A 24,481-nucleotide genomic window follows, 5' to 3' on the forward strand; every position below is an offset into this window, starting at 1 on the left:
GTATATGTAGTGTTTTACCCTTTATTATGTGTTAGTGTAGTGTTGTGTGTTTAGGGTACATTCGCACTGGCAGGTTACGGTGGCCCTCCAGATGTGGCAAAACTGCAAATCCTAGCATGCACAGACAGCAAACTGCTGTGTGGGCATGCTAGAAATTGTAGTTTTGCAAGATCTGGAGGGCAACAGTTTAGAGACCACTGCATAGTGGTCTCAAACTGTAGCACTCCAGCTGCTGCAAAACTACAAATCCCAGCATGCCCAAACAGCTGTCTGGGCATGCTGGGAGTTGTAGTTTTGCAACATCTGGAGGGCTACAGTTTAGAGACCACTGTATAGTGGTCTCCGACTGTAGCCCTCCAAATGTTGCTAGGCAACTCACCGGCTTCCGTACGATCCATCGAGCCAGCCGCACGACATCGCCGCCCGCCAATCCCCGTCGCGCGCAGCCTCTGGATGGGTAAGTGGATCTTCTGCCGTCGGTCCTCTTCGGTTTCCCCGTCCTGCCCCGCCTATTGTGGGTGGGCAGAACGGGGAAACCGAAAGTTAACCCCCCGCCCCCGATCTGCTATTGGTCGTCGCTTCTGGCTACCAATAGCAGGGATAGGAGGGGTGGGACCCCAGCCACCTCACTCCTATCCCTTCAGGGGGATCGTGGGTGTCTTAGACAACCGCGATCCCCCTTATATTCCGGGTCACCGGGTCACCATAGACCCTTCATGACCCGGAATTGGCGCAAATCGCTAGTGTGAATTCACTAGCGATTTGCAGCTATCGCCGACATGGGGGGGGTCTGATGACACCCCTGGGCATTTGCGCAGGGTGCCTGCTGATAGATATCAACAGTCACCTAGGTCTGGTCCCCTCCCGATGCACGGCGGGGACCGAAATTCCCACGGGCGTACAGGTACGCCCTTGGTCCTTAAGTACCAGGGAGCAAAGGCGTAACCTGTATGCCCTTGGTCCTTAAGTGGTTAAAAATCACTGTAAATTGACTTGAATACACTTATAGTAGTGTATACGTGTTTAGGGGCTTACTTCATTGCCAGTATGTGACAAGCTAGTTTGACCAGAATCGAACATTTCACAAAAGTTTGATGAACCCGGTGAATCAAACTTTTCAAAACATATACTGGCTAGTCTACAGTTTGTAAGAATTAGCTTTTTCATATATATTTTCCAATATGCTTGATTGAGGCAGAATATATATAGTGGTGGCACAGAAGTTTGATATTTGCAGAATAAATTTAGTGGTTAGGTAAGAACAATTCTTGAGTGTTCCTAATACCAGGGCTTCACCAGACACTTTATATGGATATGTGGTGCATCTCTACTAGATCTCTACTTTCTATAGATTTCTAGACCATCTATGCATCTATATGTGCAGCCTGCATGGAGGGAGCGAGTAGGGAGTAGTCAAAACAGGATTGGTTGGAAACAGGTATTATGTTTTTGTAGACCACTGAATTTTTACTTGCAACAGCAATACAGCCGTGCAATAATAATGGAAAATGTACACATGTTAATTGGGATTTTCTGGGCCTTTAAAAGCCTTAGGATGGGCCATTAATATAAGTTTAATGAAGATCTGATTCCTTATACCCCTGGTGATCAGCTGACTGCAGTGATGGATAATTTTTAGGGGCAGCGCTCCGGCCATCCATCCTGGCTTTTAGCGCCCCCCCTCCTCTGTTCCTGCCCGACCTGGGACTAGCATGTCCCGGGCATTGCTAGGGGCAATGCTCCGTCCGTTCCTTCCGGCCGTGAGCGCTCCCCATCTTGTGCCCCCCGCGGCTTCGGGACGTGCTATGCGGGACGTGTCCGCATCCGAGTCCCGAGCGTCCACTCACCTCCTCCCTCCTCTGCTCTCTGTGTCTGCCAGCGTGTGCACCCCTGCCTCCTAGGACACGCACCAGCTCTGTAAAATTTAAAGGGCCAGCACACCATTAATTGGTGATTGTGTAGTTTGACCCTATTTAACCCAGCACTTCCTTTAACCCTTTCTGGATCTTTGTGCTTGGAGCCCTAGAGAAAGCATTCCTGTGATTGTGCCTTAATTGTGTTTCTGACCTTTAGCTTGTTAGCTGACTTAGCTCCTTTGCCGCCTGCCTCCTGACCTTGTGCCTGTGACCCGACTACGCTTCTTTGCTGGCTGCCTCCTGACCCATGCTACGTCTGGCTTCACTTCATTCTCTGTGCAACCTATGTGGACAGATCGTGCCAGGGGTAGCGACCTGGGTGCCGCCTGCCGCAGAAAGTCCATCCCACTTTGCTGCGGGCTCCGGTTACAATAATTAGACCGTTACAATAATTAGTGAGGGAGCCAGAAGTCAGATACCCACCGACTTGCTATTTATGGCTATTGTAAGGTTAGTCCATCGGTAGGAATCACCCACAAAACCAATTTAATATTTGCACAAATTGGAAGCACGGGATAGCTTGTCACATTGCATATAACGGCATCAAGAATAATAAACTAATACTAAAAAGATATACACACAACTTTACATAGGGGAATAATATTAGTTTTAACCCCCCATTACAAGTTTCAAGGTTTGGCTTTATCCACAAAATGCTAAAACTGTATCTATTTAGTTATGCCACTGATGGTAACACTTAGAAAGCCTAGAAAGAGATATTTTTGCACTTTAAACTCTAGGCTGATATCAAGCTCTGTTTTGTTGGGCAACTTGAAAGGTCTTATATGATAATGGATTAGGTTGATATCGGCTTTAACCAAATCCCATTGTGAAATCTGTGGCTATGACCTTGGCTTGCATACCCCCAGTCTTTAATAAGATGAAATCTAGTATTCTATTTTTGTTCAAATATTATGGTAAGTAAAGTAGGATACACAACCAAGCATAACCTCCCTTCAGCCCACAATGCATGTGCACATTAAATTAGGCTGTATTTCCCTATATATCATAGATATAAAGGATGAAAGCTCTGTGACCTACAGTCATACCCAGTCAAATGGTAGAATATCCAACTAGAATTTTGGCTCTAGGACCACTTGGAAATGTGTTGTCTGCATAGATGGCAATGCAGGATTTTTACCCTGGATTTCTGTTCAGAAATTCTGCCATGTAAAAGGGCCCCTTTGGCTCTGTCGAAATTAATCTCTTAGCTCACTGCGCCATTCCAACTTTGTCAGATCTTCTTGAAAGAAAGAGATATTCTGCCCCCATAGACATCTAAGACATCAGATAAGATGTCTGATTGCGGTGGTAAAACCCCCCCAGCCGTGATCTCCTTGCAGCACTGTGCCACGTGCTGCTCCAGTGTCGGGAACGCTGGCTTTCCGGAACTAGAGAGGTGTTGTCATGCCACACCCCGTCTCGCCCCCTCCCATGGACATGGATGAGGGGCGTGGCATGATGTCATGTCTCCAGTCCCAGATAAAAATATCTATGGTTGTAATACCCCTTTAATTTACGCCATGCAGAACGATCCAATTGACTTGTAAAAGGTCCATTGCATTCCCCTTTTTGACAGAAAAGTTATCACTGAACAGAATGACACTTTTTTCTTTTATTGTCAAAAGGGATTGAGGAGGCAAGTAAAAGAAGTGTGAACACGGTTCTAAAATATGTGTTAAGTACCTTTTACATTTTCAATAATGGGCTTGCAGCAAAAAAATAATTAAATCAAAAGTCCAGAAAACACATTTTATTACTACAAAACAGATCCCGACTTTACCCAAATACATAATGTACAGTAAGTGATCCACATGTGCATCATGCCTCATTTACCTTTCCATTATACAGTAAGTTCTACAGAAGTTAGCACTTTTTCTGCATGGCTTGCAATAACTTTTGAAGAGCACTTTTCATTTCATTATTTCGAATACTATATATAAAAGGGTTTAACAGAGGAGCCACCACTGTGTACAGGACTGACACTACTCTGTCTTGTTCTATCTCATACTTTGATTTTGGCTTGAAATACACCGAAAAAATTGAGCCATAGAGAACAAAGACGGCCATTAAGTGGGAGGTGCAGGTTGAAAAGGCCTTTTTCCTTCCTGTAGATGACTTGATTTTCAGTATAGCTGATATGATGTTGATATAGGATATCATTGTAAATATGAAGGATCCAATAATAACACATCCACTTATAAGAAAAACTGAGATTTCATTAGTCTTAGTGTCCACGCATGCTAGTTTGAGTAAAGGTGGGATATCACAGTAATAATGATTTATCTTATTAGACCCGCAAAATGGTAATGTAAAGGTAAGAGATGTGTGAATTACAGCATTGAGGGCACCAATGACCCATGAGCCACCTACAAGCCTTATACAAGATACCTTATTCATTATTATGTTGTATAACAGTGGTCGGCAGATTGCACTGTATCGGTCATAGGCCATGGAGGCAAGAATGTAGAACTCAGTGCCTGCAAAAAGCAGTCCAAAGTACATTTGTGAGACACAGCCATAAAAAGAGATGGACTTATGATCTGTTAGGGAGCTGGACAATAGTTTGGGGCAAGTATCTGAAATGTAACATATTTCCAGGAAGGAAAAGTTGGCAAGAAGAAAATACATAGGCTTGTGAAGATTGGGACTGTGTTTGTAGGCAAGAATTATGGACACATTTCCAAGTACAGTGACAATATAAATCAACATAAATGCAAAAATGAGAAAACTGTTCAGATTTGGCATTTCTGAAAGGCCAGCGAGAATGAATTCTTTAAGTGTAGTCTTGTTGTTGTTCTCCATTTCATTTTCGATAAGATTTTCCTAAAACTCTTCGGAGATAATTTGGCTGTAAAGGTCTTCTCATAATACATTTCTCAGACATGTGTCTTGTGACTTTAGCCTTAAGTTTGTAGGAGTATTAGTTGCTCCTGGTTACAAGGAGGCTTTCTCCTCGAGACTTGAATAAAGGCCCCAAGACACTGTATAATTTTCAAGGTGTCAATGCAATGTAAAAATGACCTATTGTTTAAATCAAGTATTTTCTGTTACACAAATTTTTTAAGAATTTCTGTTTTTTCTTTTCTTCTAATTTTAAATTTAAATATATTTTAAAATACTCCTGAAATATTACAGTTTCCATTTTGGCCACTAGGCCTAAAGCAAAGCTGACAATTCTTGTTATGTACAGATCACTTCCCATTTGTCTATTTTTTAGCAACCCAGACAATTGGGCAGTGCAGTGAAAGGTGACATTAGTGTATAGACAACTTTTTTATAACATAAAATAAAACAAAAAAATTACAATCAGAAAAAAGAAACAAATTAGAAAAAATAAAGTAAGTATTCTTAATTCTTTTATGGTCATGTTGTATAGTAACATCTCAGCTCATAATTTACATCTACACATGTACAGTCTGAAGTTCTGGTCCTTTGATCTGGAGATATGTGAAATTTAGTAGAGATGGGCCGATACAATAGTCATCCTTATGCCAACTCTTCTCCGCCATAAATACATGTTCTCAGGGAACATGTGTAAAGTATAAAAATATCTTTGTTTATGTTAGGAGAATGTCAGCAGTCATCCAGTTGGTTCCAGATGTCTTTAGATCAGGGTAGTAGGAGAAAAGCTGATGGCTTTTAAAATGATGGTAACTTATAATATTCTATCCTCATGATACATCATTGAGAACATCAATAAAGCCTGTAGAAAATATGAAAGAAGTGATCTGATTTGTTGCTATGGGTAACTCAGCGACAGGTTTTGATAAATCTCCCCTACAGAGTGTAAAAAAAAAAAAAAAGCTCCAACAAAGGTTCAAAAAAAAGTTCTGAAAATTAACCCAGTTACCAGCTGCAATTGATTTCACTGGGGAAATTTCTGAAACAGTGCTCGAAAAAAAGAGCGGTTTCCTGTACCCATTGACTTAAAGCTAACCTATCATAGTTAAAAAAAGAAAGTGATATGTTACCCGGTACCTAATCCTGATCATGTACATATATATATATATATATATATATATATATATATATATATATTATGTATCTAGGATCTTTATTTAAAGAGATATAAGCGTTTATCTGTTGCTCAGTTACTTTTTCATTGTGCTGGCTGGAGGGGGCGTGTCTGTCTGTCTCCCTCACTGTGTCTGCTCTGAGTCTCGGGAGCGAGCATGAGCTGTCAGCCAACTCTACTCTGTAACCCTTTCCTCTATGGTTTCATGCAGTACATGTTACACAGAGGAAAATGCTTGGAGCTTGCCTGCAGTATTCCTAAAACATTATGGCGAGTTCCTAACAGGATAAAAATATAAGACTAGATCTTTATAAAATTAGTCTCAAGGATTTTATAGATAAAAGTACAGTATTTTTATGAATACGTTTCTATCTGTCTTATCTTTTCCTAGTAAAGTTGGATGCTAATGAACATAGCTGTCACTGGCTAGCACTGGAGTTCCCCCACAATAAGACAGACACTCGAGTTCCCCCACAATAGGGACAGGCACCTGAGTTCCCCCACAATAGGGACAGGCACCCGAGTTCCCCCACAGCCACTACAGGCACCCGAGTTCCCCGCAGCCGCTACAGGCACCCGAGTTTCCCCGCAGCCGCTATAGGCACCGGAGTTCCCCCGCAGCCGCTACAGGCGCCGGAGTTCCCTCGCAGCCGCTACAGGCACCGAATTTCCCTCGCAGCAGGTTGCCGTTCCCCCACATCAGGTTGCAGTTCCCCCACATCAGGTTGCAGTTCCCCCACATTAGCATAGTTTCCCCCACATTAGGTTGCAGTTCCCCCAACCCCCTAACAAACACAGAGACACACACATACATACATACATACAGACACACACATATATACAGACACACACACACACAGACACACACACACACACACATACATAGATACATACATACACACACACAGTCACACACATACAGACACATAAACAAACACACTCACCTGTCCTGCACGGTGTTTCATCTCTCTGGCAGAGAGCGGCGTCACTTACATCCTCTTGCACTGGCCGGCCGCCGGCGCTGCCAAAGACCGGGACAGAGGAGGTAATGGACCGGGGGGCGGGAGGGGAACAGGATCCGGCGCACGGGGGTTGGGGGTGTGTAAGCAGAAGGGTGACGGTGTGACATGGTCGGGTGCAGCAGAAAACTGGGGGGGGGTGTTATGGGATCGGGCGAAGCTGAGAACCGGGGGGGGGGGTAATGGGACACAGGATCGGGTGCAGCTGAGAACTGGGGGGGGTGTTATGGGACACAGGGTCGGATCGGGTGCAGCTGAGAATGGGGAGGTGTTATGGGACACAGGATCAGGCGCAGCTGAGGGGGTACCTGCCCTGTATCCCCCACTGCCTGAGTGTGCGCGCGCTCCCTGCACTTGTTCACAGGCAGTGCGTGCCCGGGCATAAGCTGTATGCATACAGCTGAAATCTCCTATACTGGATACCGGCGCGCTTTACGGATGGTATGTGGTATGCTGCAAAATCAACACTAGTCTGTCTGGCTAAAGACAGACGACCCCTAGTGGTGGCTATTTTTAGATTTAATTTCTGGGGGAAATTGGATTTTTTTTTTTTATACATTTATATTGCAAAAAGCCATCATATCATTAGTTCTGTAACATATAAAAAGTTTTCAACAATGACAGTGCCTCTTTAAATGACTTAAACTGGGAATTGCAAAATCATTTACAGAAGCAGCTCTGGAAAAGAAAGTAACATGTCACTTCTTTTTCAGAGCTGCTCTGTCCAATGGAAATATTCTTATGTTTTTTCTTGTTAGATCCATTCCAGAATACACTGTGTGAATTGTCCCGAAGTGACAATGTTGCTAAAAATTTACTGCTAACTTTCCAAATTCCAAATACTGCTTACTTTATTATATTCAAGATTCCACCATCTGGCTAGCCCCAATAGCAGCCACAATTAAGTCCTTACAAGCTTTGATCCATGTACAATGGCCACATAACCCTTTCATCCAGTAAGTCGTGTAAACGCCTGTAAATCATTACCAAAATTTTGGTAATTTTTCTATGGCAAAATGTTGATGATCCTAACTAAAGATTTCAAAGAAAACATGTTATATTGGAGTGAGTGGATAATAATAATATTAATAGTAAATTTTTTATTTTAACAGGCAAAAATTTATGTTTTAAAGATCCAAAAATATCTAAGAAATATGTAAAATATATAAAAAATACAGTAAATATTAAACAGTCAACTTACATCATCTTTAAATTTCATTTTTTGTAATTTTTTTCTCAGATGGATTTGTTTAATACAGACACATGCTGTAGAGGTAATACTAAGCACTTTGGCTGATATCACACACACACTGTATACTTATATCACATAGTGCACCTGAGGGGCAGATTCCCTACGATATCAATTTAACTTCTGCATTTTTTAAATTGGAAATAGGGAATAACATAAGGGAATACTATTTTTTCATTTTGGTGTTTATTATGCCATAACAGCTCAATATCTCTTGAGAAATTAAATAAAGAAATTGTCTTGAAATATTCTTAAATTCTTTAACATTACACAAATAATAAGTTTAGCAAAAATAATAATATAAACAATAAGATTTATTCATATAGTACAAACATATTCGGCAGCACTTTAGAATTCTGAGGGTACATGTTTAGTCAAAAATCAGGCTTTACAGAATTACGCAATCATTATCAATTCTAACAAGAAAAGGGAGGGCCCTGCTCACAAGAGCTTACAATTTATGAGGAAATAGGGTTCAAACAAAAGGCAGAAAGGCCTTTATTTGTACAATTTACCAGCCATCATATAGAAAATACGGTAGTGCACATAAAAGGTGGATAAGTCAGTCCCCACCCAACATGCGAGGTACCGAAGGATAAAGCAGTAGCGTAGTCAAACGTACCAGAAGGTCAAGGCAGGCGGCAAAGGTGCGGAGTCTAATAACATAGCGGAAGGTCTGGAAACACGGGTAAGGCTAACAGGCTATAAGGGTCGCTTAATCTCAGGCTAGGGGCACTGAAGATCCAGCAGGGAAGTGTGGGAGGTGCAGGGACTTATAATGTGGTGTCAGGTGCACACACTGGCCCTTTAAATTTCAGAGCTCTGGCCCGCGCACGCCCTAGGAGACAGGGACACACGCGCTGGAGCTAGGACACAAAGGCAGCGAAGCAAGGTGAGTGACGAGCTGGGATTCGCATGCGGGTGCATCCAGCAATGCGAATCCCAGCCCCGACGGCAGACGGGGACACTGGCTGGAGCGCAGAGCGTAACAGTACCCCCCTTTGGTCTCCCCCTCCTTTTGTGGTTCAGGAATTTCCTGAGAAGGTCCTTGTCCAGAATGTTGTCCTGCGGCTCCCAAGACCTCTTCTCCGGACCGAATCCTTCCCAATCTACAATAAAAAAACGCTTTCCTCTGACAAATTTGGAGTCCAAGATCTCCTTAACAACAAAAACATCTGAGGTGCCAGAGATGAGAGAAGGTGAGATGTCCTTTTGAGAAAAACTTTTGTAGATGACTGGTTTCAAGAGGGAAACATGGAAGGAATTCGGGATCTGGGCGGAGGAGGGCAGATGGAGGGAATAGGCCACAGGATTTAGTCTCTTCTTGACTTAATAGGGATCTAGTTTATAACTGGGTATCTTGAATCGGATATATTTAGTTGATAACAGATTTTGTCACAATGAGAAAATTCAGGAGGAGGACGTCTCTTCTTGTCCACTTGGAATTTCATGCGAGAAGTAGCTTGTAGAAGAGAGCGACGTGTCTTCTGCCAGATGGAAGAAAAATTCTGCACTTGTTCATCATCAGCAGGAATACCAGAGAAAGAAGATAAGAGGACGAGGGTGAAGTCCATAGACCACATGGAAGAGTGAAATACCAGTGGAATCGGAATCTTTATGATTGTAGGAAAACTCTGCTCAGGGAAGCAGATCAACCCAGTTATCTTGACGTGCAGAAATGAAATGGCGTAGATAGTCTCCTAAGATCTGATTCATCCTCTCAACCTGTCCATGAGATTGAGGGTGGTAAGCCGAGGAAAAATCCAGCTTAACTTGAAGGTGTGAGCAGAGGGCCCGCCCGAACTTAGAAATGAATTGGACACCAAGGTCAGATACTATATGGGAAGGAAGTCCGTGTAAGGCTGGGTTCACACCACGTTTTTGCAATACAGTTCCCGTATCAGGTTTTTGATGAAGAACGGATTCCTCAAAACCTGACTAAACTGTATCAAAATGTGTGTACAAATTTTAACCCGTATACTGTTTGAAAAATGATGTCCGGTTGCATCCGTTTTTTTTAAGAAAAAAATGTTTTTAACTTTTCACTCCATTATGAAAAAAGTTTCACTTGTTTGATTGAAATTCCAAGAAAAAAAACTGTGCAAAGTCAAAAACCTTATGGTGTAAACCAGATGGAACCGTACACACATATAATTCTGTACGATTCCCATTGACTCCCATGTTAAAAGAAAAAGTATATGGTTTAATACGGTTTTTCACTCGGACCAAAAAACCGCGGTAGGCTACGGTTTTGGGTATGGGGGAAAAAACGGACAAAACCATACGAGACGCAAAACAAACACATCCTGATGCATCTTTTGGTATACGGTTTTCAATGGAGAGTCAATGCATATGGTTTTCAATACAGTTCCGTACGGTTTTCACATTGAAAACGTATACGGGAACTGTATTGCAAAAACGTGGTGTGAATGCAGCCTAAGCGAAAGATATGCTGAAGAAAAAGCTTAGCAAGCTGTGGTGCTGAAGGAAGTCCGGGTAATGGTACAAAATGAGCCATTTTTGAAAATCAATCTACAGTGACCCCGCGACCTACGATTGCCCCGACATATGATCAAATCGACATACGATGGCCTCTCAGAGGCCATCGCATGTCGATGTCAGCATCAACATATGATGCTTTTTTATGTCGGGGCCATCGCATTAAGTGCTATCAGGCAGCGCAAAATGCTTAAGCTGCTGCCGAATAGCAGCTTAATGTTCCCCTTGTGGTGCGTATTACTTACCCCTCCACGATGCTCCAGGGTGCCCTTCAGGTCCAGCGCTGGTCCTCCGGTGTCTTCTTGGCCCTCTCCGGTGACGTCAATACGCTGTTGCGCACGCCGTCCCGTCATCCAATAGGAACGGCGTACGCAGCGGCGTAATGACGTCGCTACGCAGGCCCAGTAAGGCCTTGCGGAAGACAGCGGAGGACCGGAGAAGACCAGGAGAGCCCAGCATAGGACCGGGGTCACCATCGGGAGCAGCAGGGACACCATCGGGAGTGGCGGGACGCGGTCCGGAGCGGCGGGGACAGGTGAGTACAGCTTCCTATACTTTACATTGCACGAATCCCTCAACATACGATGGATTCGACAAATGATGGCTCGTTTGGAACGAACTACCATCGTATGTTGAGGGACCACTGTACTACCACCCAGATGACTGTATTGCCACGGGAAGATGGAAGGTCGGTAATGAAGTCCATGGAAATATTGGTCCAGGGAAGTTTTGGAACCGGCAAGGGCTGAAGAAGTCCGGCTGGCTTAGAACAAGAGGTATTGTCCCGAGCACAGACTGAGGAGGACCAGACAAAATTAACGACATCCCGTTTTAAGGTAGGCCACCAGTATTGTCTAGAGATGAGCTGCAGGGATTTACGAATACTGGGATGGCCGGCCAGAAGAGAAGAAAGTCCCCATTTCAGGACTCGGAGCTTCATATGGGGGATACGTAAGTCTTTCCGGGAGGCAGATGCTGAAGACTTGCAGGTGCTGCAGAGATGAGATGTTCAGGAGAAATAATATGCTGCCGAGGAGATACATGGTCATGCACATCAGAAGACCTGGAAAGGGTGTCTGTTCGTAAATTGTTTTTCGCAGGACGGAAGTGGATGTAGAAGTCGAATCTGGAGAAAAATAGAGACCACCGGGCCCGCCGTGGATTGAGTCGATGGGAGGTCTGAAGAAAGAGCAAGTTTTTGTAGTCTGAATAAATAGTGAAAGGATGCACAGAGCCTTCCAAGAGGTAATGCCATTCCTCCAACGCCAACTTAATGGCCAAGAGCTTGCGATCTCCGATGGTATAGTGTTTTTCCGCAGGGGAGAAGGTTTTAAAGAAAAATCCGCAGGTTAAAGTTTTCCCCTTAGTAGACTTTTGCGTTAACACTGCACCTGCTCCAACTGAAGAAGCATCCACTTCCAAGATAAATGGCCTGTTAGGATTGAGTCTAGATGGAACAGGAGCAGATGCGAAGGCGGACTTTAACTGTTTGAACACTTCTTCAGCCTCAGGAGTCCAGACTTTTGGATTAGCAGTCTTCTTGGTTGGGGAATGCAACAATGGGAGCTACCAGAGTGGAGTATTGAGGAATTAATTGCCGATAGTAATTGGCAAAGCCGAGGAAGCGCTGAATCGCTTTCAGACCAGTAGGTTGTGTCCAGTCCAGAATTGTGGATAACTTGTTGGGATCCATTTGAAGACCTTGACTGGTAACAATGTAGCCCAGAAAAGGGAGGCAGGCATGTACTTTCGAAAGTACATTTCTCCAGTTTAGCATAGGGATGATTTTCACGGAGACGATGTAACACTTGGCGGAGGTGAGAGCGATGAGACTGGACAATGGGCGAGTGAATGAGTATGCCATCCAAATAAACAACACAGGAGTACAGGAGGTCACTGAAAATATCATTGACAAATTCCTTGAAGACAGCTGGAGCATTACAGAGTCCGAATGGCATCACTAGATATTCGAAATGTCCATCACGAGTATTAAGCACAGTCTTCCATTCGCCCCCTTCACGAATACGAATCAGATTATAGGCCCCATGAAGGTCTAGTTTAGAGAAAATCTTGGCACCTCGCAGACGATCAAATAACTCAGAGATTAAAGTAAGTGGGTAGTGGTCCTTTCTTTACTGTAATTTTATTCAAACCTCGGTAGTCATTGCATGGTCGCAATGACCCGTCTTTTTTTTCCACGAAGAAGAAGACGGCTCCGGCAGGGGAAAAGGACTTTCTGATAAATCCCTTCTGAAGGTCCTCCTTGATGTAATTAGACATGGCCAGAGTTTCCGGAACAGACAAAGGGTAGATTCTGCCCATGGGAGGTGTGGTGCCGTGTAGCAAGTCAATTGGACAATCGTAGGGACGATGCGGTGGTAACACTCCGGCTTGCTTTTCTCTGAAGACATCAGTATAGTCCTGAAGAAAGGAAGGCAAACCGGGCATAGGACGAGAGGATGGTTCCAATTTTGAGACATGCATGTGGATACAGTGGTTGTTGCAATGCGGACCCCAGCAAAGAACTTCTCCAGTTCTCCAATTCAGGTGCGGAGTATGGAGTTGAAACCACGGTAGGCCAAGCAAGAGAGGAGAAGTACAATGTGGGAGAATGTAGAAGGACAAGTTCTCCCTATTTGAGACTCCGACCTGCATAGACAATGGTTCTGTGCGATATAGCACAGTACAGTCCAGTCTTTCACCATTGACCGTAGAGATGTACAGAGGCTTTAACAGGCGGGACACCTGCAGACGAAGCCTATGTACTAGGGAAGCATCAATAAAATTTCCTGCAGAGCCAGAGTCCAAAAAGGCAAGAACGGAGATGATCTCTTTGGAGGGTAGGAAAAGCTGGACCGTTATATTTAAGCATGGAGAGGTGATATTCACACCTAGGGAAGCCTCTCCCACAAATCCTAGGTGCGAGCATTTCCCTGTGACTGAGGACGCAGAGGACAATCTTTTAGGAAGTGATCCGCATTGGCGCAGTATAGGCACAGATTCTCAGTTCGTCGGCGAGTTCTTTCCTGCGGGGTCAGACGAGACCGATCCACCTGCATAGCCTCCACTGCGGGAGGTAGCGTAGAAGGTTGCGATGGCTGCTGGAAGACAGGTGCCAGGCGAGGAATGCGCCGAGGTCGTGCAGACTCCCTTTCTTGGCGTAGTTCCTCACGTCGCTCTGAGAAACGGATATCAATCCGGGATGGTAACTGTATCAGCTCATTCAGATTAGATGGCAATTCCCGGGCAGCGAGGACATCCTTGATTTGACTTGATAACCCTCTCTTGAAGGTGGCGCAAAGAGCTTCATCATTCCATGCTAACTACAATGCCAGGGTACGAAACCGAATGGCATACTCGCCCACAGAGGAGTTGCCCTGAGTAAGACTCAGCAATGCTGTCTCAGCGGAGGAAACTCGAGTAGGTTCGTCGAAGACACCCCGAAACTCGGTGAGAAATGCCTGGAGATTGGTTGTGAGGGCATCACTGCGATCCCAAAGCGGAGTTGCCCAGACCAAAGCCCTTCAAGTTAAAAGACTGGAAGGATGAAGGCCACCTTTGCTCGTTCTGTAGGAAACTGATCCGCCATGAGTTCAATGTGCATGGAGCACTGAGTAACAAAACAACGAAAGGACTTGGGATCCCCCTAATATTTCCTGGGAAGAGACAGACGGAGTCTTGATCCGGAGATGACTGCAGGAGCGGGACGTGCCACCGGAGCAGGAAGAGGTTTTAGTGGTTGTTGCTGTGCAGTTAGCAACTGCTGCATCATGGCAGATAACTGGCTCAACTGCTGTGCCTGCTGGGCCAACTTCTGTGACTGGAGCACCACGATGGAAGCAAGATCCAGATCAGGCAGAGGAACCCCAGCGGGATTTGCTGTAACGGAGATGGATGTGGATCCTCTAACCTATGTGGCTGATGACTCAGACCGTATCGTGGAGCAGAATCTATGGTACCGCTGGTCTTCACCAGAGCCCACTGTAAGGCAGGATGGGCTTGCTGCGGCAGGCGGCAACCAGGTCGCTACTTCTGACACGGCTCGACCACATAGGTAGCTGGGCAAGGCGAGGTACCGAAGGTTAAGCCAGTAGCGTAGTCAAATGTAGCATAAGGTCAAGGCAGGCGGTAAAGGTGCGGAGTCTAATAACGTAGCAGAAGATCTGTAAACACAGGTAAGGCTAACAGGCTATAAGGGTCGCTTAATCTCAGGCAAGGGGCACTGAAGATCCGGCAGGGAAGTGTGGGAGGTGCAGGGACTTATTATGTGGTGTCAGGTGCAAACGCTAATTATGGGCGCACTGGTCCTTTAAATTTCAGAGCTTCGTCGCTCTGCGCCCTAGGAGAGGGGGACACGTGCGCTGGAGCTGAGACACAAAGGCAGCGGAGCGAGGTGAGTGACGGGCTGGGATTCGCATGTGGGCATGTCCCGCAATGTGAATCCCAGCCCCGCTGGCAGACAGGGACACTGCGCTCACAGCCGGAGCTTGCGGCCAGAGCACAGAGCGTAACAGTAGGTGTTAGGCTGGATTCACACATATCAGGCGTCCTGCATAGTTTCTCTCCGGCGTGCACTGGAGGAAAACTGACGCTAGACCTGGTCTCATTTACTTGAATTGAAAAGTTCACAATCATCCAGAGTCTCAATTTTGACGGCAGATGGTTGGACACACTGGGCGGCGTTCCCCTCTCCGGCATCCAGAAACAATGGACGTTGGATGCCATACAACTGATAACTTATCAGTTAGGGCATCAGTTGTGTCAAGATCTAGGCTGAGTTCACCTATGCTGGATACCGGACATAAGTGAACCCAGCCTTAGAAATTAGTTTGGTCTTTCAGAGAACAGGTGCAGCACAAGCAAAGTCTTGGACACATGAGAGGTGCATGCAGTATCCTGGAAGATATTAGTCTTAGATCAAGAAGGGTGTGGCTGAAGTGCATGCATAGTTTCCTTCCAATTGTTAGGATGTCTTTCAAATGGGGGGAACACTTCAGGAACCGCTTGACAACCAGAATGAACACGTATGCCAAGCAAGGCGCATGGCTCAGCCTTCCTTTTCGCAGCGCAGACAAGATGTTCTTCCCATTGTCAGTCACCATGGTTCCCATTTCCAGTTTTCGTGGATTAAGTCATGCTCCGATTTATTTATGAATTACTTTTAGAAGTTCCTCCCCTGTGTGACTCCGTTCGCCAAGGCAAACGATGTGAAGAACAGCGTGACACCGCCGTGCCCTGCACACATGGTATGCTGAAGGGGCACTGAGACTTGTCTGTGCAGTGGAGGCTGAGGACACGTTGGAGGATGAGGAGGTGGAGTCACACACTGTCACAGGACCAATGGCCTGAGAGCGTGGAGGAGGAAGCGGCATGACCTGTCCAAGTTGGTGTTGTGGCTGTGCAGGAACCACATTCACCCACTGGGCTGTAAAGGACATGTATTGTCCCTGACCATAGTTACAGCTCCAGGCATCGGCGCTGCGGTGCACTTTGGTACCCACTGACAGGCTCAAGGACTTGCCCACCTTCTCTTCCACAAAATTGTGCAGGGCTGGTACTGCCTTCTTCGCAAAGAAATGACGGCTTGGGGCTCGGCTCGGCACAAGCCATCAGCAGAAAGGTGCAGATTCCACCACTTGAAAAGTGAGGGACTGCAGCACCAGCAACTTGGACAGGAGCACATTCAGCTTCTATGCCATTGGATGAGTGGGCGCATACTGTTGTCTCTTGGACATGGCTTCGCAGATGGATTGTTGGCGAAATGACTGACTAAAATTAGGAGGAGCAGGAGCATCTGGAGAGACATAAGGAGGGTATGACACACATCTCCCTTCGGCTGAGGTGGTGGAGCCTTGGCTGGCTGAAAGAGGGAGCGGCATGCCACTGGGTGATGCAGCAGGCTGGACCACTACATCGGAGCCATGGTTTTCCCAAGTTGCTTTATGGTGGCGCAGCATATGTTGACGCATCTGATGTTGACACATCTTACATGTGGCTATGTTAACCTCCTCCGAATGCTTGATGAAAAGCTGCCACACCACCGAGTAGCTGATTTTCTCACCAACAGTCTGCACTAATTGACTGCTACTCCCGCCATCTCCAGGAACCCCTGTTCCACTACCTCCGGGGAAGGTAGGCTGCCGCTAAGCAGGTGGTCTCCCCCAGGCACGTTTGGCTCCAGAATTTCCACTTCTGCCAACCACGCTACCACCTTGCTAGCTCAGCTGCTGCCTGCAACCCTTTTCTCCTGATGATGATGAAGCCCCTTCTGCATCTGGCTCCCAATTGCGATCAGTTTCATCATCATCAACGAGTGTCTGCATGTCATTGATGTCCTCCTCAGGTTCCTCAACAGTGTCTGCTTCAGGACCCTGAATGCTGGCAACACTGCCTCCCACGTTTCTCTCCTCATCACTACTTGCCCGCCTAGCGGAGGAAGTGGCAGATGTCTCCTCCACTGGCTGTGCAATAGCTGCTGACTGTCCTCTATTAGATCGTCCTCACTGAATAGTGAAGATGAACCCAAAGCATAAGATATTTCTGTAGGGGAGGGAACATCATAGGACAGAGGCAAAGGGAAGACAGGGACTGCTCCCAGGCCATGCCAACTGAGGGTTGTGTCTGAGGAACCAACCGACTGTTATGGGGGTAGCAGATGTCACTTGTGATGAAGTGGATGACCGTATTTTTAACCAATCAATGACGGCAGATGGGTTGCTGGTCGAGACACGACCGCTAGCTGATACCGGGAGCTCAGGCCTTTCGCTGCGACTCCTGCTGCCACTCGCCCCTAGTCTGCAGTGACCTCTGCCTGATGAATTTACATATCTGCCACTCCTCTGTGCACATCCTGGCACTTCTCTGCTCGACATACTTAGTGCGTATATCAGGGGAGTACCATACACTTCACTATGCTTAAAACAGTATTTGTCTAGAACAGCAGCATGTGTGTACTTTTGGCTTTCCTTTCACAGTATCTAGGCCCTTGACAGATTAACAGGTACAAAATAGTACACTACTTAGATGTAGGTATGCACTTATGAGGGCAGAAAAATGTGCTAAACTACGCTTAAAAAGTATTTGAGTACAACACCAGCCGGTGAGTACTTTTGCTGTCCTGTCACAGTATCTAGGCCCTTGACAGATTAACAGGTACAAAATAGTACACCACTTAGATGTAGGTATGTGGTGTGCACTTTTGTGGGCACCAAAATGCGCTACAGTACACTTAAAGAAGTAGTGGAGTAAAACACCAGCCGGTGATTACTTTTGCCTGGACTTTCACAGTATTTAGGCCCTATACAGATTAACAGGTACAAAATAGTACACTATTTAGATGTAGGTATGTGGTATGCACTTATGAGGGCAGAAAAATGCGCTACACTATGCTTAAAAAAGTATTTGAGTACAACACCAGCCAGTGATTACTTTTGGCTGTCCTTTCACAGTATCTAGGCCCTTGACAGATTAACAGGTACAAAATAGTACACTACTTAGATGTACTTATGTGGTATGCACTTATGAGGGCAGAAAAATGCGCCACAGTATGCTTAAAAAACGTATTGGAGTAAAACACCAGCCGGTGAGTACTTTTGCCTGGCCTTTCACAGTATCTAGGCCCTTGACAGATCAACAGGTTTAAAATAGTACACTACTTAGGTGAGGGCAGAAAAATGCGCTACAGTACGCTTGAAAAACTTATTTTTGCAAAACACCCTGCAGTACACAGCAGTGCTGCAGCACACTGTCGCTGTGTACTAAACCTAAAATTTCACTCTCTCAAAGACCATTTCGAATGGACTGCTGGGTATTATACTGTCCACAGACTAGTTTATCCAGCAGACCATTTTTTATGGAACAAAGACACAATGTTGCGCAGAAAAATTATTCCCCCATCCTCTGCTGTTTGTCAAGCTGAGCCAGCTTGTTCAAATGTATGAGGCAACACACAGCTCTCTGTAATACAATGCTGTAGAAAGTGACTGGGAGGTTAATGGCTGCAGTAAAAATCCTTTTCAGTGAAAAAAGCACTGCTCTCTGTCCACCAGAATGCTGACTTGACTATTAGGGGGAAACACTGCTGTAAAAAGCTTGGCTGTGTAACACATAGTGCTAACTGTCCAATCTCTCTGCATTGAAAGGATGAAGTGACTAGCCAGAATATGGCTGTCAATTATATAGGGCTGTGAGATCACAGGGGTGACTGGCTGCTGATAGGCTGCATCCTGCATGTGACTCAGGGTCATCCCGCCAACCTGCCTTCCCCCCTTGCCTTCCCGCCTTCCCAGAGTTCCTTGCTCCATGTCCTCACATGTGGATACACCATTTTAGATGCCCTGGAGCCTGGACCGCACTATGGAGTTTAATGAAGCAATTTGCACGATATTCACATTCATTGCAAATCTAATTTTTCATGAAATTCGTAACGAATTTGGAATCGTCAGATTCGATTTGCTCATCTATGTTCCTGACATGAACAGAGGTGTCAGCAGAGAGCACTGTGGTCAGACTGGGAAGAACTACATAACTTTCTCTGGAGCATACAGCAGCTGATAAATACTTGAAGGATTAAGATTTTTTTAATAGAAGAAATGTACAAATCTGTTTAACTTTCTGGCACCAGTTGATTTTTAGAAAACTGTTTTCCACTGGAGTACCCTTTCATGGATATTATAGCTTGAAGCATGAAAGACTTAAGAATGATTGATGAGTGACTGATTGACCCACTGATCAGTTTACCTGAGGAAAAGGGGGGGTCCCATCCCCTTGAAACGTGTTGGTCGATTTTATATTGCCAAATTCATCTTTATTAATTTACTGGTCCGTGTTTGCGGTTAAATTCATTAACCATCCTGGAGAGCGCCTGAAGACATCGATTTCCAGCTTCTGACCGTTGGAAGGTCGGGACCTGATGTCATCTGCACTCCATACCTCTTAGCCACATTGCTGGCTGCATCCACATACTGGTGTAGTGCTCACAGTACAATACATCAAGGTGAGTGTACCCCGATACATGACAGCATCTGCTCCCATAAGGAAATAATGGCACATAATTGTGCTTTGTCTCTGTTTTTTGTTTTAGCTTAATAAAGCTATATTTTAGGCAATTAGGGTTAGGGTATTTCTGTTTTGATGCCTTGGAGCAATTTTTATTTGGTTTTGAATTTACCTACTATAATTAAGGTTTTTTCGACTAATAAAAGAGAATTCTGTGGGGAAAATTTCTTACCAAAAGAAAGATGGTCTGAAAACAATCCTACAAAACCACATTACAGAATGCCTTCACTTCTGACCTTTGTGAATTTTGGTTGTTTGTATTGCTTGGTACTAGGTTCTCCAGTTAAAATGTATGTAGAATTACTCATTTGGAATTTGGACCCCCGTGATCAGACATCTTATCCCCTATTCTTTGGATAGGGGATAAGATGTATTATGCCAAAGTACCCCTTTAAGCTGGTAATGAGTGACCTATATAAACAGTGCTATATTACATGGCATTTGGGACATTCTGGTGTGTGGGGATCAGCCTCTCTAGGCCAGTCTCTCTCTCTCTCTCTCTCTCTCTCTCTCTGTCTGTCTGTCTCTCTGTCTCTCTGTCTGTCTCTCTCTGACTCTCTCATCCTGCATAGACCAGGTTAGATTAGTTAGCCCGTCAGGCTGAGCAGATGCAGTCTGATAGAGTCTACCCACCCCTTAAAGAGTACCTGTCAGCAAACCAAATTTCCTAAACTAACTCAGATTATATTCTCTAACACCTCTGCTGTCCTTAAAACTTTTTTCCTAGCATTAAAAAGCTGTATATTATACACACATTGTGTGAGCTCCTGGCAGGAGTAAGTGGGTGTTCCCCAGCAGGCGCAACGTCACTGAAGCCTGCGAGAACTGTGCCTCACCATGCCACATGCACTTCCTGAGTTTGGTCTCCTGCCAGGCCGGGAGGAGACCAAACTAACTGTTTGACTTGTGCAGAGAACAGAACAGAGCCACCTAGTGGCTGTTTTTTCAATCACATTAAAAACATAAAGGTTGGGAATTTATAAAGGAGTAGTCCAGTGGTGACCCAGTGGTGAACAACTTATCCCTTATCCTAAGGATAGGGGATAAGTTGCAGATCGCGGGGGGTCCGACCGCTGGGGCCCCCTGCGATCTCCTGTACGGAGCCCCCACAGCCCACGGGAAGGGGGTGTGTCGACCTCCGCACGAAGCGGCGGCCGACACGCCCCCTCAATACAACTCTATGGCAGAGCCGAAGCGCTGCCTTCGGCAATCTCCGGCTCTGCCGTAGAGATGTATTGAGGGGGCGTGTCGGCCGCCGCTTCGTGTGGGGGTCGACACTCGCTATCTGGCCGGAGAGCCTGGCACCCGTACAGAGAGATTGCAGGGGGCCCCAGCGGTCGGACCCCCCGTGATCTCAAACTTATCCCTTATCCTTAGGATAGGGGATAAGTTTTTCACCACTGGACTACCCCTTTAACAGCAAGTAAATAGCAAAGTATCTTATAATTACATAAGGAACAATATATTAAAAGTTTAATTTGGTGACAGGTACTCTTTGACCTGTTCTTCTGAGATCATTTACCCAGTGGATTGCTCAGCTTTACCCCTTTTATTTAGGCCATTTGGTTCCTCCAATGTTTAAGCAGTATTGTATAAGTGCAATTTTTAATACTCCGTTGTAGCTGACTCCTTAGCTGACTCTTGACATCTTTCAGTTCTTTCCTGGACAGCTTCACTGCTTTGTAGAGTCTGGGCCAAAGGATGGAATATCAATCTCCACTGTCATTGTGTCCAACCGGTTTTGTCTTGTAGGTATCCCGAGCACTATAGGCACACCTCTGCATTCTGTGGTGATGAGAGAAAGTAGAGAGATGTGAACTATCACATCACAGGGAGGACACCAAACATCTCAGTGGGGCCTTCATAAGTATTTCAGGAGGTCAAACAGTTTTATGGTCAAGCATATATATTTGACACAACTGGGGTTTCAGAATTAGTGTATGGGGAAATGTGTCAAAGCTGAGCTATTTTGAAGTTTCAAATCATTTTTTTGATAGCACATTTCACATCAGTATTTCTTAAACTGTATATGAAGGGATTTAACAATGGTGCAATAATGGTATACATGAGGGACATAAACTTGTCCAAATCTGTGCCATAACTTGACTTGGGTCTCAGGTACATTACACAACCAGATCCATAGTATATAGTCACCACTATGAGGTGAGATGTGCAGGTGGAGAAAGCTTTCTTAATCCCTGCTGAGGAATGACGCTTTACAATTGTCAAAATGATCTGTGTATATGAAACCATTATCAACAGAAAAGCACCAACAATCACACATAGGACAACTATAAAAGTGATGATTTCATTAAACTGTGTGTCCGTACACGCCAAGGCCATGATCGGCGGAATGTCGCAGTAGAAATTGTTTATTTTATTGGGTCCACAAAAAGGTAAGGAGAAAGTAAGAGAAGTCTGTATTGTGCCACCCACGAAACCAACGGTCCACGAGGCCACAATAAGTTTGAGGCAACCATCCCTACTCATAGTAATGTTATATAATAATGGATGACATATGGCGTTATATCTGTCATAAGCCATGGCTGCCAGCATATAACATTCTGTACATGCCAGAAGTAGGAAAATGTACATTTGTAATGCACAGCCGTAGAATGTGATGCTTTTATCACCTGATAGGAGGTTTACCAGCATTTTCGGTGTAATAGTTGAAACGTAACATATTTCCAAAAATGAGAAGTTGGCAAGAAAAAAGTACATAGGGGTATGAAGGTTTGTACTGAATTTATAGAGGACAATTAGAGACATATGTGCAAACAGAGACACAATAAATGTACAAAAAAATACAGAAAATAGGAAATATTGCAGTTCTAGGTCATCAGAAAATCCTACAAGAATAAATTCTGCTACAGTTGTATAATTCCCTCTTCCCATATCACAGATTCACGATAACCTATTGTTTGTGTATTTAAAAAAAAAAGACAAAAAAAATAATAGTAATGATAAAAATAATAATAATAATAATAAATCAAATGCAAAAAGAAAAAATAAACAGAATTCTTTTGCAAGGCAGAATAGTTTTACTCATGGCTCATATTAAAGAGAATGGATATTTTACCTTTGATCTGACTTTTGTCCTAAATCATTGCCACTCAATTTATTGCTTTTGCTAAATGAAAGAAAAAAAAAGGTAATGTCTTTCCAGCCTTAAGATATTCAATAAATAATATCCATTTAAGCAGAATAGAAACATTATATATAGAGACAAGCAGACATCGGTAATTATGTTTATTATGTTTGTTATTCTCAGTAAAGGTTATTAATACCAGAGTCTATTACTATCTGCCAAATTATAATTGGCTCCAATGTTTTTGTGATTTAACATAGATTTGCCTCTTGTGGCGTGTAATGATATCATGAAAAATATGATACTGCTATAAATTAAGTCACTAATAAAAATTGGGGGACATTTAACAAATGTTTATATATATATATATATATATATATATATATATATATCAAAGTGAAAATGGAGGAGTTACCCAGTGCAACTCTATCTCTTGTTTTTCCTCGCACTAATTTCGAAAGAAAATCTAATTCATCAAGTTTTTCACTGTCATAACTTTGTCTAGATTGGAGGTAAACGAGCCTCGCAAAGCTGGATTTGATCAAAATTTGAGGTGAAAGCGGCGCGCCAAACTTTCACACATTGCCAGGTTTCGCTCGCACGAATATAAGAAAAGCAAAAGGGATGAGGAACACATGGCGTTTTGGTGCCTAAATGTAAGGAGGAAGCACTGGGAACAGTAAGATGATGTCAGGGTAACCCAGCATACTTTGCAGCTTAATGACCACAGGGTATCTAATCCTTTGCCTGCACTGATGTGCCAATAGGACACATAGGGGTTTAACAGGCTGATAAAGCCCCATGCTGCATTGTGGCAAACATTTTGAAGAGAGAAAGCTGAGAGAGAGCAATAAGTAAGGACTACTGATCCCAGAAAGTCTTCACGATTCCTATACAATTCCAAAGTAAGCTTAGCACAGCATAAATCAGTGGGCTGACCTCAGACAGTGACCTCCTATCACCTGCACTTAAGCCAGCGGTGAACCACCCCAAAGAAGCGATCAAATTACAAGCAGAGAAAAGCATTGGTTAGTGGGCTGACCTCAGACGGAGACCTTCTGTCACATGTAATGAAGTTTGTGCACTACAAATCCCAGCCAGCAGTGAACCAGCCCGTAAAAGATTTCACATTACAAATACCTAGAAAACTGTGCAATGCTGTCCTGAACTTTAACAATACATATTAAATATATTGTGAATGAGGCATAGCCATCTAAGGGTAAGTTACATATATTTTCTGAATTTAATCAAACTAATATTAACTAACTAAGTTTAATATTAAAATACAGTTAAAGACATTAAAATTAAATTGAACATATTTAAAATGATAAAGACACCATAACAATGTGAAAAAGATCGGACGCGTTTCGGTAAAACACCTTTGTCAAGACATAACAAGTTACAAAATGAAAACACAGAATACATGGAAATAGTACAAAACATGGTCCCTCATCCTCTATTGGAAAACCTTTACACACCTGTTAAACTATTCCTTTGCATTTAACCCTTTCCTATATCCAAATAGAACGAGAAAAACTGAAAATGTAAATAAATATCCTTCACTTAAACTCTGGACTTAGAATGGGCATATTTCATGTTATCCATATACAAATAGATTAGACTGAATGCTGCCCG

General features: G+C 44.2%; 2 protein-coding genes across 2 annotated transcripts; both read right to left on the reverse strand.

Annotated features, from left to right (window-relative positions):
- Nucleotides 1-3,782: 3,782 nt before the first annotated feature.
- LOC130293243 (olfactory receptor 1020-like) lies at nucleotides 3,783-4,721 on the reverse strand. Its single transcript, XM_056541744.1, has one exon. It carries the CDS (start codon nucleotides 4,719-4,721, stop codon nucleotides 3,783-3,785), a length of 939 nt encoding a protein of 312 aa, XP_056397719.1.
- Nucleotides 4,722-21,735: 17,014 nt separating this feature from the next.
- On the reverse strand, nucleotides 21,736-22,653 carry LOC130293525 (olfactory receptor 5A2-like). Its single transcript, XM_056542330.1, has one exon. The coding sequence runs from the start codon at nucleotides 22,651-22,653 to the stop codon at nucleotides 21,736-21,738; it is 918 nt and encodes a 305-aa protein (XP_056398305.1).
- Between the last annotated feature and the right edge of the window lie 1,828 nt (nucleotides 22,654-24,481).

Source organism: Hyla sarda, chromosome 10 (genome assembly GCF_029499605.1).
Source record: "Hyla sarda isolate aHylSar1 chromosome 10, aHylSar1.hap1, whole genome shotgun sequence".
Lineage (NCBI taxonomy): Eukaryota > Metazoa > Chordata > Amphibia > Anura > Hylidae > Hyla > Hyla sarda.